General features: G+C 41.2%; 1 protein-coding gene across 7 annotated transcripts in view; it reads right to left on the reverse strand.

Moving 5' to 3' along the window:
• The window catches only part of KIAA1549 (KIAA1549 ortholog), a 209,543-nt gene that overhangs the window by 17,611 nt on the left and 175,827 nt on the right, over nucleotides 1-16,105 (reverse strand). For 2 of the 7 annotated variants that reach the window (XM_038383049.2, XM_038383023.2), the window contains exons 13-17: nucleotides 11,831-12,036; nucleotides 9,837-10,060; nucleotides 7,126-7,270; nucleotides 3,533-3,862; nucleotides 2,597-2,649 (exon numbers count right to left, since the gene is read on the reverse strand). In XM_038383049.2, the coding sequence (XP_038238977.1) occupies nucleotides 2,597-2,649; nucleotides 3,533-3,862; nucleotides 7,126-7,270; nucleotides 9,837-10,060; nucleotides 11,831-12,036 (958 nt within the window). Of the gene's footprint in view, nucleotides 1-2,596; nucleotides 2,650-3,532; nucleotides 3,863-7,125; nucleotides 7,271-9,836; nucleotides 10,061-11,830; nucleotides 12,037-14,667; nucleotides 14,683-16,105 lie in introns of all 7 variants that reach the window. The other 5 variants (XM_038383011.2, XM_038383030.2, XM_043518969.1 and 2 more) reach the window with 5 other exon arrangements.

Below are 16,105 nucleotides of genomic sequence, written 5' to 3' on the forward strand. Positions count from 1 at the left end.
AACCTTCCTGTGCAGGTCAATGAAGTTGCAGGTTGTTACTTTAACCCCGTGGCACTAGCAGGTCCTGGGTTTCCACCACTACCACCAACTGTGGTATTAATGTTTAACTTAAGGAAATTCAAACTGTGGGTATCAAGGGGTTCATAGCCTTTTGAAAAAGTAATGCACAGTGAAGGTACTGCCTTGTTCAAAGATTTGATAACTGGCTACGGAGCCTTTCACTATTAGGCCACCTCTCTAAATCTGAGACAGATTGAGGGTGAATGAAAATTGTTAATAATTGATGCCTAGTGGTGATCTACATACAGTGAGCTGGTGATCTCAGTACAGTTTCTAATGTGCTAGTGTCTCAATCACAAAATCATCTTCTCACGTCATGATTGGCTGTATAAGCCAAGACCTCAAAGAGCAAATGTGCATGGGGACTAAATTCCCCTCTCCCCTTCTAGAAGTGATCCTTTCAGTCTCAGTCCCATGGGCAGGGAAAAACTGTCCATTCTCATTCTGCAGATAGAGGTTTTCAGTGCCTAGAACTATCAGCAAGCCCTTCTTCAAGAACTACATTCATTTTAAAATAAATAAAATAAGGAAGTAATACACTATGTATAAATCAGACCCCGACTTTCTCTTGGAGCTTTGTCCTGAGGAGAATTTGTGCTCTGACACATCTGTCTCCGAGGTTAGTAGGTGATCTTCCCTTTACTGGGGTAAGCTTTTGGGACTGTAACTTGCTCCCACCTGATAATGTATATTGAACATTTGTGGTTATATGGGAATTAAAGGGAAAGCCAAATAGAAATTTGGAGTTGGGAGGGAAGGGAGGCATTTACCAGTTGTAAACCTACAAGGAATAATGTTTCCCTTATATATCTACATAGATTGGGATGTTCTCACCTCCTTCATATGAGAGTACCACAGCAGGGCCAGGAGAACCTACGAGATAGATCCCCACTGATTTTATAAAGGTGGGCTTGCTACCAGGCCTTCTCTGAGAGGCCCCTTTGCTCTGGAATTTACTCCCCACTTGGACCAAAATAAATTGAATCTCTTAATCTATAAATCATGCAGGGAAGACCATTTATTTACAGGGATTTTCAAGAGGGCAGAGGGAATGGGCAAGAAGGAGTCTTTGGGTGGAGTGAAGTACATTTGGTTGCTCTGATTTACTGGTTGGTTAATTTAATTTTTTTTATTATTAACATCTGACATTTGAGCATGGGCAGTGTTCCGCTATTCATTCAGCATCTGGCACAAACCTTAATCTCCCCTAACTACCACAGTGCTTTTCCATCTAGCTGAGACTGCAAAGTATGAGCTTCCTATAGCCTTCCGCTGCACCATGAGCAGAGCACTGAGAGATATGGAAGGGATCATACAGTTCCTTCCAAACTTCTCTTCAAGCATGTGTCCTCAGAATATGGCTAACTTTCCATCTCTGGCATGAGAACTGCAGGGGTGTATCCATGAAGTTCTCAAAGGACTGGGGCCTAGATCTCCATTTGTGCAGTAGAATAAAAAGAGTTAACAAGCATGGAGTTTCCATATGTTTAATCATTGCAAAAGTGGCTGCCCAGCAACAAAGAAAGCATTCTATCATTGGCATACAGCTTACTCATGTTATATGTATGAAACAAAGACAGGAGAAGCAGCTTAGTGCAAAGGAGAGTGCACTGGACTGGTATGCAGGACACCTGAGCTCTATTCTGGGCTCCACCTCTGTGCTCCATTTGCCCTCAGACCCTTTGTCTGTCTTGTCTGTTTAGAGTGTAAGTTCATTGCGACAGAGACTCTCTCTTAATACGTGTTTATACCAAGAGTGTCAAATCTACTCAGATGAAAGAGTTTAATTACATGTTTAATTACGGCCCATGGTCAGGATATAAATTCAGAACTTCATATTCTCCTCAATCCACAGTGCATCTCTCACTGACATCAGTGAGAGAAGTTTGCGCAGAGATTAAGGGAAAGATACAGACAGCCTCTATATAGTAACTAAACTTTTATTTATTAGCTATTTATTCAGCAACTTTTTGACATATTCAGCATCGTTCATTGAGATAATCAGCTCCCCTTTGGGCCGATGCTACTCCTGCCCTGTGTTTTTCTTCCTTCCCCTCCCACACTCTTCTCTTAAGTCTTTCTCTTCTGCACTTTTCTCCCAGGAACTCCCAGCTCCCACCCTTTTTCCTGTTCCGTCTATTAAAATGTTCAGCAATGGAACAGTTAATGTTGAAATGATATTTCTTCATCACTGGGCTTTAGAAATGCCATTCCAATGAGATTAACATGTTACACATGTTGATGTCATTGTTTCAGGCTCTCTGCAGACTCTGCCACTCAATGGTATGCTCCATTCACATTTGGAAGGTTATCTTCGCAGCCATGAAGGCTTGAAATTTATTGTTTTTTAATTAAAGCTTGGAATCTACATAATCCGAGTATGTCATGTTGGCCACATAAATACTTTATGCAGGTTGCATCTGGCCTGTGGGCCACCTGTTTGACACCCTGAGTTTGCACAGTACCTAACAGAGTAGGGTCTCTTGGAGCTAATGTAATATAAATAATAATTATAATTCCATGAACAGAAAGGTACCTCTGCAGCAGACCTGGCGCTGTTGGAGGAGTCATTCCAAATTCCACGTATCTCTGTTGGAAATAAATTAATAAAAATAAAATCAATAAATTGGAAATTTCAGTCAGTCTTTTACAGCTTGAATGAGACCCAATTGCCGGGCCTACGTGTGAGCTGACTGCAAGTTTACTGACAAAGATTTACAAACATTTTTTGTTAAATGGCACAAGATGACCTGGGAAGTGCAGCTCCAACAGGACAACCAGTTCTTCTGTTTGCCCATGCTCCTTATGTGGCTTATCCACCTTTTGAAAAATGTCTTCTCTGACTTGCAGCTCAAGGCCCCCTTTAATGTGTATTTAATATAAATTTTAAGAAAAATTAAGCTATTATTTTGCCTTGTGAGAGTGGGGGGAGCCAATGGCACACAGGTAGTGCTAGATCTTAATTTATCCTGCCTAAAATAATTTATTTTGTACAACAGACTTCCAACTCTATTTACAATTTCATACAGGAGCATCAGCTAATGGTTAGAGCAGGGGAGGTGGAATCAGGATGTCATAGTCTCAAATGTCCTGGTGGAAAACTCTGCCTAAATACTTAGAACTTTATCTTCGTGGGCTCTAAATAGGTGCTAAGGTAAAACAGACTTTAGAAAAGAAATGTTATTCATTTAAATACCAAGACTGATCTGTGAAAGATCACAACTGAGTGGACCAGGAAAGTGTTCTCTTAAAAGAGAACTGCTATCTGCCTCTGACTGAGAAAAGAAGTTCACAGGATGGTTTAAACAGTGAGTCCCCCATCTGGTAACTGTTCACATCACAGATATCCCTGGTTCCAGTAATTGCTCAATATCCGTGATGAACCCTGATCTAAAAGGTATAACAATAGTGACCACGGCTCAACTGGTCCTAACACCCTACCCAGAAAAGCCTTTCAAGATGTATCACTCACACTAAATGGGTTGTTTACTGCCTGGGCTGGACCATATGGTGATCCCCACTGGGGGCATGTGGTTCCCCTCCCTGCTCGAGCAGGAGTGTTGTTTACCGGCTGTCCCGCAGAGACCCCAGGTGATGTGATGGCAGTGGAACTGGCTGCTTGGCTACTGGGAGCCACCAGGGCAAAGGCATCATCCAAGAGAGTATGCATGGTCTGCCGGGCCTCTTCAATGGATGGCTGTGGAGGGATGTACTGAGAGGCTGGGTGGGGAGGCAAGCCTGGGTACTTCCCGAGATCAAGAGAAGAAGGTGTCTGTGGTTCGGCAGGCAGGTCAGGATCAGACTACAGAGAAGACAGAGAATGGAACCAGGAGTCAGACAGACTTTTACATACGCAGTTTCAAGTCAGTGACATTTAACTTCTGAATAAGGATTAGAATAAACTGGAAGCAACAGAGGAGAGAGACCTCGGTGTGTGGATTAATCACAGGATAACTATTAGCCACCAGTGGGACGCAGTTGTGAAAAAGACAAGGAATTTCCAGTAGAGATAGAGAAGTGTTAATGCCACTGTACGAGGCACTGGTGAGACTTCATCTGGAATACTGTGTACAATTTTGGTCACCCATGTTCAAGAAAGATGAACTCAAACTGGAGCAGATGCAGAGAAGGGCTACTAGTATGATCAGGAGAGAACGGACAGCCTATCTTATGAGAGGAGACCAGAAGAGCTTGGATTGTTTATCCTAGCAAAAAAAAGGCTGATCGGGGATATGATTGCTCTCTATAAATACATTGGGGGAGGGGTAAATATCAGGGAGGGTGAAGAGCTATTTAAGCTACAGGACAGTGTTGGCAGAAGAACAAATGGGTTGAACTGACTCCAAACAATTGCAGGCTGGAAATCAGAAGAAGGCTTCTAACCATCAGAGAAGTCAGGTTCTAGAACTGCCTCCTAGTAGGAGTTGTGCAGGCAAACACAAGAGAACAGCACAAATTGATCAATGCGACTCTACGATAGCACTGCTGGTGATGGTAGGTGCCGGGGCTCATTTCCGGTTTTTGTCTTGTAAAAGCTCATGCTTCAGAGCTTCAGCCAGCCACCTGCAGGAATCAGGAAGGGATTTCCTCCCTCCGCCCCCCCGAGAATTTGGTCGGGGGTTGGTCTCCTTCCTCCAAAGCATCATCCGGGGTGGACACAGCTATAGATGAGACCCTGGATGGAGTGGGCCAGTGCTCTAAGGTGGCATCGAGCATTCTGTCTCTCAGGTGCTTGCTGGCTGGTTCTTGCTCACCTGTTCAGGGTCTAACTGATCGTCATATATGCGGTCAGAAAGGAATTTCCCCCAAGGTCAGATTACAGTGACCTAGGGGGTTTTTCACCTTACTTTGCAGCATATGGGGGTGGGTCACTTGCCAGGATTATCTGGGTACATCTCACTTAATCATTTCCCTGCCACTGTGGGGGTCTCAGGCACTGGTGAACCTCAGTCCCTCCTATTCTCTCCCTGCAGCATAACAATCTAATCTGAGTGCTGTAACACTTTGGTCTCAATTTGGTTGTTGGGTTTAGTATGTGGGGTGGTGTTGGTGGCCTGTGACATACAGGAGGTCAGACTAGATGATCTGGTGGTGCCTTCTAACCTTAAATCCTATGACCATTGAAACCAAGTTGAGATTTAAGGCATCTGTGTGAGTGTCAGACAAAACCGGCCCAGTTCTTCTACCAGAGAGTCATTTTAGTTCAACTATTTCAGCCAATTTAAGCTTCCTCATTATGATACTAGGTGGGGAACAGCGTACCACCTGATAGAGACCAAGCTGCACTAGAATGATGTGGTTTGTAAATGTATATGTATCTGAAATCACATAGTGAATGCTGACGCTTATCTAGAAGATGACAGTCTGAGCTCTCTCTCTCTAAATCAGGGGTGGGCAAACCTTTTGGCCGGAAGGCCAAACCTGGGTGTGGAAATTGGATGGCGGGCCATGAATGCTCATAGTTCCCGGCCAATGAGAGCTGCGGGAGTGGCGCTTGAGGCAGGGGCAGCATGTGGAGCCCTCTAGCTGCCCCTATGCATAGGAGCTGGAGCGGGGACATGCCGCTGCTTCTGGGAGCCACGCGGAGCCCCAGCATGGGCGGAGCAGGGCAAGCCCCGGACCCTGCTCCCCGTCAGGAGCTTGAGGGACGGATTAAAATCGCCTGAAGGGCTGGATGAGGCCCTTGAGCCGTAGTTTGCCCACCCCTGCTCTAAATGAAGTCTTTCTGAACCTTTGCAGCTCTACGGAGCGAGTTGAGTCTTTGTGTAACAATTGACCATGTTAGCTGAAATGTGAAACAATTACGGCTATCCTAAGCAATACAAGACAGGAGCTATTCAACAGCTAAGCAGTTAGCTGTGAGGAAGCTGAACTGAAGTGCATTGTCCTAAAGGGATTCACAACAGTGCCCGATGTAGCCAGCACAATTACTACATACGGTCTTACTTCAAGAGCATATTGCTCCTCAGTAACAGGAAATTACGCAGCTTTGCAGTAGCAGACTTATTGTGTCAGCTCCTTCTTGCCACTGCATGCCGGCTGCAGTGTCACCTATCAAGCCACACCCCTCTACGTCACTGGAAGTTTAGAATGCTGAGGGCCAACTCTCCATGGGTGCCGAAAGGCCTGAGCTTGCAATGTGACAAGTCTCAATTAAATAGCTACGGACTAGAATTCATTCCAATACAGGTGACATTAAAATGATCATGGCGCATGTTTGAACGCCGATGAAGACCACAGAAAGAAACATTAGGGTCCTTCACTACATTTTAAAAAATGAAACTGTTTGAAACTGTCCAGAGGGTTGGAATGTTAGCAGCATCTGAGTGAAGACTGATTAGTGGCCAGAGTGCGGGTGCACCAGTCCAGGAAGCACAGTAAGTGCAGTTTATTACATGATATTATTAAACTTAAAAGTTCTTAGTTTCTATTTTTAACATGGAAAGATAGCTAATTTGCTAGATACTGTATGAAAATGATTTCAGTTATTTCTGCACTGTTATCTATGTTTAAAGAAAAGAAAATCTATCATTGAGGGACCTCAGTTTTTCACTACCTAAAAAACTAGAATAAAATTTCCTATAACATTTGGGATTATTTAATCACTGGCAAGGTAGATTAGAATGTACTGAACTGACTGTGCTCAAAGGATCCTGTAGCATGCACATGTTTTCATTTGCTGGGTCTTTTCCAGGATTTATATTTTAGTTTCTAACGTTGCTCACTGGAGAATCCTTTTCTCATTTCATAGCATTTCCTATGATTACTGTCCCTAATGGCCCCATTTCCAATTCTCATTATATAGTTTATTGGGACTGATAAAAATGCTTTTCAGCGCTTCTGTTTTGAAGACCAAGCAATACCAGCACGAGTGGAAAATGACAGATTTTCACTATTTACCCATACATTCTGCATAGGAGGTTCTTGACTCACTCAGTTTCATCCAAATGGAATTAGCATATAAAGTAGCCATTCAGAGCATACCAGGAAAATAGGAGATTCGCCTAAGTCACAGTTATCGTAAGAACTATCAGTGTATTCCTGTCATCTAAAAGACAAACATACAATATATGCAGAATTATTGACTCCTGGTGGTCTTTTGTATGTCCCATCACTGTCAGTGGTGATTAACCTGTCCTTCTCAGCATCAATAGGGCTTCCATTTATCTGATGTCTCCGACGCTGCTTGGGAGAACGTTTTGCACGTGAACTAAAAAAAAAAAAAAAAAAAAGAGAGAGAGAGAGAGAGAGAGAGAAATAAAAACCAAGAGAAAGTTCAGCGTCTTTTGTCTTACTAGAAATACAACTAGCTTTTATGGCTGGTTATGGATTGTCCTCAGTTCTTATGTGCACCCTTTCAGGTATGACCCCCTGCTGCACATGAACATTTTGGAGAGTCCTCAGGCAAGGGACATCTCCTATGAAGTATAGTGCAATATCTCAGTCATATAATTCTACATGAAAACTGCCAGACACTTTATGTGGTAGAGGGTCACATAAAAATTTAATTATGTCATAAAGGAGGGATTTAAAACAAAAAGAGAAACATATATTTGGTCATCCTTTGGCAAAGCATCAATATACTTCTGAGAATGACCTTGGTGACAAGGATGCTATCACTACATACAGTCTGTGCGTGAGTGAATGAGTGTTCAATTTTGCTTTGGAAGACAATTTTTCTACCTTGGATGGCACCTAGAATATTTAATAAGTTCATATATTCTTCCAGTCTCCTTCAATCACAGTAGAGAGTATTGATTTACATTTCATATTTTTAGGATTTTTAAGAAATAAAACTACATAAAAAGTAAATCAATACTCCCTAATACAATTGAATGACAGAATCTGATAAGCAGTCAATCCTATTATAGTGCCTGTATGATGGAAAGGAATTTTGAGTGCCCAGTTTGAGACACTCAGGACCTGATTTTTCAGCGTTCCTAGCATTATATAGCATTCTGTATGTTCAGAGCAGTCTCACCACTGACTTCAGTTTAAGATGCAAATGCTCTGGAATTCTGCAAATAAGACCCCAGGGTCTTAAGTTAGTCACCCAGAAAATGAGGAACCGACCACCCATGAAAAATTTGGTTTAACCGACTCGTCCATCACCACATAGGAACTCTGTGCTCTACTGGACACAGACGCTACTGCCATTTCCCCCCAAGTCTTGAGACCTTTTGTCCTGTCACCATCCCAGTCTTGTATCTTCCCACCCCAGCTCCTCGTTCCTGTCCTGTTTTCTCAACTAGCAGTCTCCAGTGAGGCTCCACTCAGGCTTCTTATCCCAGTCCCAGTCTCCTTGCTTCACAAACACTCAGTCTCCCTTGTCCCAGTCTCACCCAGTCCATTCCCATTCTTCTTGCCAAGCCAGTCCCAGTTCATCCCATCCCGGGCTCAGTTTCCCTAACCCCCGATATTCCTCATATTTCAGACCTGCAGCATTCTAAATGATGGCATTATGGAGCTAACAAAGTAATGATCAGACTGCAGGTCAGAGATTACGCTGAGCTTTAAATTGATGTATGTAAGGGCAGGGGTCTTCACTACCCGCCGGATCAGCAGGTAGTGATCGATCTTTTGAGGATCGATTTATCGCAACTCACCTAGACGCAATAAATCGATACCTGAATGCACTCCCCATCGACTCTGGAACTCCAGCTTGCGAGAGGCGGAAACGGAGTAGACAGGGGAGCGGCAGTGGCAGACTTGCCCCCGTCCTCACGGCCAGGTAAGTCGACCTCAGATACACCAACTTCAGCTACACTATTCGCATAGCTGAAGTTGCGTATCTTAGGTTGACCCTCCACAGTGTAGACCAGGGCTAAGTCAGCTGAAGGAAAGACAGTGGAGGAAAAGTTTTGTTTGTTCTCAGTGTGAAAGTGGTCCAGGCAGGACTGCGTTTAGGGAACCTGGAACTCAAGAGCCCCCTGTGTCCATATACCCCACAGAAGACACAGAGCAGACACTGTCTTGAAATATAAGACCAGGAGGGAAGTCTGTGAGATGGGTTAAGTGTTGTGTGAATCTGGTTACCATGAAGGAATAAGGAAGAAGGGATTTTATTGTCTGGTATTTGCAGAGTTTTAAAGATATATCTGAACTTTTGTATATTTTATCATTAGTTTTCATGGTCTCTTGACTGCATGTTTTTCTCTGTTTTGATATGAAAATAGTATTCTTTGCCATTTACTTTTTTTTCTTATTCCTTAGTCTCTGTTAGTGCTCTTAAGTAAATTCAAACTTTGTTTCACCCTGGGTTTGTTACCTGTGATACTTAGTAAAAATTGTGGTGGTGGTGTGGGGTTAGTGTGTGATTACGTAGTTCTGCTTCAGCCTGCTCCCAAAATTACATTGTATTTAAACAATTACACTAGAGGAATTAGACAGTTTCCATGTGATCTTATGCAGCTACTAAATGAAAGAGTGTGCAAAAGTAGCGGCACAAATAATAAACATCTCCTTAAAAATGGCTTTGGTATGTTTGGTTCCACTATTGAGAAACTGTCCACGAGAACCTGTAAAAAAAAAAACGCATGGCCCTCTGAATGCTGTTAAAGAAACCCAACCACCACCCAAAAAACCTCTGGCATGTATTGACTAGACCAAAACACTCAGAATAACCCCAACCCTTTCATCTCTCCAATCCAAAAGTTCTTTAGGGAACAAAATGATTCTAAGCTCTCCAAGTGCAGAAATACAGGCCTGATGCAGTTTGCAAGTCTTGACACTGATTCTAAAGGAGACTGAATCTTCCCCTTGCTCTCAGTCTGTACCTCTTCCTGGGTTCTATAAAAACAGTAGGCACGTTGCCCCCAGGGTCCAAGATCTTGTCAATCTGCATCTGCGCTTTGCGGTATATTCTATGCTGCTCTTTGGCGTCAACAACCATCACATCATCCACAACTGGAAATTCATAGTGGCCTTTGCGCTTGGCTCGAAGACGGATCTTATTGCGGTGATGCTCGATCTCAGACTTATGCCTCAGAGCTGTTTGTATCTTAAAGGAAGAAAAAGAGAAAACCATGAGATACACTTTTGCAAATAGAGCCTATTACTGCTGTGCAATAAAAAGGAGAGCCAGAGCTAAAGCAAGCAATTTGAAATTGGCACACAAGTCCTCCCTCAGTTATCTCGTCCTTTTGCGGGTAATAGACCCATAATCTCCCCAGGTAGATGTGCTATCAGACACAGTATAATCACTAACACAGCAAGTGAAATTAAAGACAAGTGGCAGAGTGTTTATAAAAGGAGTGATGAATAACAAAAAGTCCTGACAGTTGCCATGAGAAGCATTGCTCCATTAAAATTAGATTGCAACCAAGGGTGTACATGGCATATGTCTGCCTGCACCCATCATAGGAGAGATTTGATAACTATAGCCAAAGTCTGTCTCTGATTCCTTTTTTTAAAAAAACCTCATAATATGAGGGGCAAGAACTTAAGGAGCTGCTTGAGGAGCACAGTTGGAAGAGGGAAGGAGGAGTGGAATGGTTCAGGGAATGGCAATAGGTTCTTCAGTTCACCAGTTTAAACGTAGACCAATGCTTTTAGAGCTGGTCCAACACCTACTGAAGTCAATGGGACTCTTTCCATTGATTACAGTAGGTATTGGATCAGGCACTTAATGACCACTGTGATTGTTTTGGAACTGTGTTGAGGTGCACAAAAAGCACGAAAAATAAAACCCACTATAATCTTTTACAAAAGTATAAAAAAGCCATTAGACAAATGTACATAGCAGGATTTTTCCTAGTAGTTAAATTTACATTTCCTGGACTTCCTTGTCTACTGGTATTAGATGTATTAATTTACTTTCCAACATATTATGCAGGGGGAGGGATAGCACAGTGGTTTAAACATTGGCCTGCTAAACCCAGGGTTGTGAGTTCAATCCTTGAGAGGGCCATTTAGGGATCTGGGGCAAAAAATAAAAATAAAAATTGGAGATTGGCCCTGCTTTGACCTCCTTTGACTAGATGACCTCCTGAGGTCCCTTCCAACCCTGACCTTCTATGATTCTACTCAACACAAAGGACGAATTGAGCTTTTAACCTAGAAGCAGGGGGAGGAGACGATCTTCAACCAAGTATAAAATGATTTACTGAGCAGCAGCTGGGAGAAGCATGCAGAACTAGACCCAGATAGCCGAGTCATCTAGGTGTCACACAAATGTAAAGAGCCACCACGCACCACAGAGTGTTTATAAGTACATGCATGGTAACTCAAGGTTGCATGGTAAACAGTGTGTCACCACTCTAGCTGCAAGATATACCTAAATCAGAGCTCAAACAAAAGGTCAGGCTTTTCTCCATGACCCAAAACAACAGGCAACTCATGACTATACACTTATAAAAGAAAATACCATTCACAGGATCTGAAGTGTTACTCTCAACATATAAGGGAAATGTGAACCTTTTTGCTCCCCTTCTCACTTAGCAGCCCATTTCTATATCCATTGTATATACACCATTGCATGAACACAAGAACATAAGAATGGGTCAGCTCAAACGTCCATCTAGCCCAGTATCCTGTCTTCCAACAGTGGCCAGTGGCCAATGCCCGGTGCCCCAGAGGGAATGAACAGAACAGGTAATCATCAAGTGATCCATCCCATTGCCCATTCCCAGTATGTGGCAAACAGAGGCTAGGGACACCATCCCTGTCCATCCTGACTAATAGCCATTGATGGACCTATCCTTCATGAACTTATCTAGTTTTTTTTTGAACCCTGTTATAGTCAGGCACACATATACTATCTTAAAAATACCTCTTTGTTAATTTTGTTGGACTCTGCTACTCGGTCAGACAGTGCTGGGTTCTGAGCTGGAGGGGCTGCGATTGGCTGCATGGCAATCAACTGGATCTTGCTGGGGACCCGTCTACTTGCGTCTGAGGAACGAGACATCCTGTCCACATGCTCAAAGATAGAGGCCGAGGAGTGCTGCTCGTTTCCACTACTGGTCTGCGGAGGTCCTGAATTACCAGAACAAATAAAATAAAAGACAGTGTCATAGCTAGGATCAACTCAGTGAAATGTCTGGCCATACAAGATAACATGAAATGGTGTGCTACGACATTATGCCATCTTTGCCGCTGCATTTAATTTGCACTGGAGGTCTTCCATCCGCTGCAGATTTATTGCAGGCAGTTTACTCAGTAGTCTGCAGATTACTAAACTTTTTCATTTTTCCTCCTGAGGGTGAACAATCATTCTTTATTTTTTTAAATCAAGTATTTGATATTTTACAAAGATAAAAATCTCAAACCAGTTTTATCCCACCAAAAGCTATTCAGAATGCTCTAGTACGTACTACAAATTGCTATTGATAACATTACTTAAGAAGGCTCAGATTCCACAAATGGAGTTTTACAAGCCAATAAAAGACTTCGAACTACGAAATGCCGTACTTTAACAGATAAGTGATAGCAAGGGCAAATTTTCAACTAAACGAAGATTTAAAAATCTGTCCAAAATGTAGTTTTAGAGATAATTTTTACAAATTTAAGCTTTTTAATCATCTGTTTTTTCTTACTAACAGATGGTAAACAGTCTAGAATTAGGTGTTTAGCTGTACAAACAATGCTTTGCTCTGATTCATTGGGAAAATTAATTTCTACACCTACAATCCAAATATACTTAAGAGAGTCATTCTAGGGAACCAACGGACATTTGCTTGATAACAAGCTCATCAAATATCTTGTTACATTTCTGTACTAATTGGTAACATATGCAACTACACTACTTAGTCAGAACCTTTATAATTTTATCCATAACTTTTTGTTCACAGTGCCTATTCTATAAATGAAAGTTTCAGAGAAAATGTCAATCCGAAATATGGTCAATTTAACAAAATTAATTAAAAGTAGTTTCAAGTACTACACCTGCCCCTATGTCCTTCTGCCAGTTTTTGTGGTTCTACAATAACATTTTACTTTTTGAAAAAAAATATGTTCCTCTCCCCACTGCTGCTGCATGAAAGACTCACAAACAAAGGAAGAAACTCACTAAAACTCACTACTCCTACAACAAACTCCAGATGAAGGCACTTCTGTGCTTGTGGAAGCCCTAAGAAGTGAGTCAGGAGAACTCTGCATAGGTCCTGGGAGCTGCTCATGTGGAACAATTTGCAGGACTGAGGCCTAAATGACTGATTGTACAAATGAACTAGAGAAACAGACTATACAAAAAAGTGCTGTCAAATGCATTAATGGAACACATTTGGAAAAAACAAGAGAATTTTATTTTGCCTAATTTTTTTCAGCACCAATAATCATAAGTATTATTTTTAATACAAATACAGAAAGTAGCATATTCTAATACGATTGTGTCCTTCTAGGCAGAAAAATAAAAGACAAAAACTAATTCCTTCTGTAAATACTAAAAGGGGAAAAAAGTCTCTGAAATGATTATATTATTTCAATTGATCAATCACATCTGTAATTTACTAACCTACAATTAAGAGAGTTAAACATTTTATTTAAATAATATTAAATATTAAAATGAATAGCAAATATCCTATGGATATCTCATTGAGTTTATCTATGCTATTGACAACAACTTAGATGATTAAAAATAAATAATTTGAATCACCTAATTTACTTTTTACTATTTATGGTGTTTGTTTCCTTTCCTCAAACAATTTAAACACAGTTTTTCTTGTTCACTGTCCATTCTAGTTACTTTCATTTTCAGCTTCTCACGTATTAACACAATGCAGTGGCTTAGGTTCCAAGCACAGCTGAGAAATGCTACTTTGTTAAAACAATTATTTCCATTAGAACTTAACAAAAGATATTGAGCATTTGTATTGGTTTTAAGAATTCTGCAAAAGCTTGTCTTTACAAAATCTAAGTTTCTTGTACAAATGTGATCTAACCTCTCTAATTTTGTCCCTCTAATTTAACACAAAGCAAGTCCAAGTGCAGCTATTTCCCTTCAATGGGCATCGTCCAAAGTCCACTGTAGTCACTTGGCAGTAGTAGGTACAGTAAGGAAGCCACCAACCTATCTTCACATATGACACTGAATAGCCAACTGATAATTTTTAGTCCCAACAGACCTGGGTTGAGTAATAACTGAACAAGTGAAGGCTCATTATTCAATTATCAACCCCTTGAGCCATCCAGTCCCACGGAAGTAAAGACAAATTTACGAGTCACAATGATATCACTTCGGGCTAGGAGCTATCTAATAATATACACTACGTTAAACTGAACAGCTGACAGAGTTCAAAGCAGCATAAATATTGGCCATTTAAAAGATATTAACTATTCACATTCTGTTCAGGGAAGGAAGCCAAAAGGCAAAGAATAACAGAGCATACAATACTTCAGTCAAAACATCACAAATCACATAATTAAACAAAAAGCCTCAATTAGAAAAAATGCACTTGCTACTAGATAAACAAATTATCCTTTAATATAATTTGTGTTGAGAATTCTTTCTGACAGTAAATTGCTCAAAACCAATCTTGGTTTTTAGACTCTGAGGACAAATCGACTCAAACTTCAGATACAATTAGTTAAACTTTCTAAGACCTTTATTCGCATTTGTACAACAAAACTGCCAGTTAAACAAAGGCTGTCAAACTCTAGGATACTTACCCACTCTGTTTGCTCCTGACAGCATAAAGGAGAAAGCAAAAAAAGATGACACCATAGTTATGAATAATTCAGCAGAAATGGCATTTAGAAAAACGTATGATAAAAAGGCCGCTCTGGTGCTGAGTGAGATACATGATTGCCAAGCCTTAGCTGTAGGAAAAGGAGGTTCAGACTGGAGTTTAGCAACAGTAGATTACACCATGACAGTGGGGTCTGATCTTGAACTTTAAAAATAGTCCCCTTTATCCCTTGACCAGGAGGATCAATTACTGAGAAACGGCTTCTTCAACCCCAGAATTGCAGAAGGGAAAAAGTGGACACATTTTGCATAGCTCTCCAGCAAATCCTTCCAGATAATTAAGATACAGTTACAATTAGCTCTTGCTGTAACAACTTCTAACACTCCCTAAAGCCTAACATGGAAACTCTGAGGAAGATGCGAAACAAGGTGACAAATAGGGAGTTTCCCAGCAGGAGGCAATGAGATAGAATTGAATGAGATGCAGTAGGGCTGGATTCACATAGATTGGAACAAGTGGTAGTCCAACAGCCTTTCATAACATTAACTCCTCATAAAACACTAATATTATACTCATTTATTCAGGCATTAATTCTGGTCCTTACAGCAAACATAAAACATTATAACATATACCCTAGGCCACTAGGATGACATCTTACAAAATAAGAAGGGCATCTCGTGAAAGCTGTATGCAAGGGACCTGTATTGCATTCTAGTTTATTAGGAAGCACACTTTATTTTCTGGCAGCATTTGCCTACTTTGTGTTTTGTTTGCTTACATCCTACAACAGAATGTTCATCCAGGAGGTAAACCAGCCTCATCAAACCAGCCCTTTCAGGATCATTCAGTGTGCTGAGCATTGCGTAGGTAGAAGCATACACTGGGGAAAAACAGGTGCTTTGGAAGGGAACTAGTAACTGATATTATCATAAAGACCTCTTGCATCTTACTCATTATCATCTTTTCTCTGACACAATGGTAAACTGGGAAATGTATGCTATTAGTTCAAGTATATTGGCATTGCATTCCTCAATAGCCACCTCATGGAAAATTCTGAACACCATTCAACTTTTAGAGGGATCTGCCTGTGGTACTTCCAGTATTCTCTTCTCTCTTGTTTTACTGCTACTAAGGACATTTGTACAAAACAGGATTGTAATGTATCTGGACCTCCACACTAGAGCTACTCTGATTGATGAGCTGAGGATCTGGTCCTAAAATCTCTAGTGAGAAGTAAGCAATATGAATAGAAGTGTTAGCTCTTAATCAAAATCCATGCAAACATTTTAAATACTTTAAAATGGGGTAAAATGGAATAAAAATATGATGGGGTGAGGTGAATAACGTGCAATATTTTCCATGAGATGCCAACAAGTCTTTACCAAAACTCGTGCTAATAATAAGGCATCTTGACTTCC

The sequence above is a fragment of the Dermochelys coriacea genome, chromosome 1 (genome assembly GCF_009764565.3).
Source record: "Dermochelys coriacea isolate rDerCor1 chromosome 1, rDerCor1.pri.v4, whole genome shotgun sequence".
NCBI lineage: Eukaryota > Metazoa > Chordata > Testudines > Dermochelyidae > Dermochelys > Dermochelys coriacea.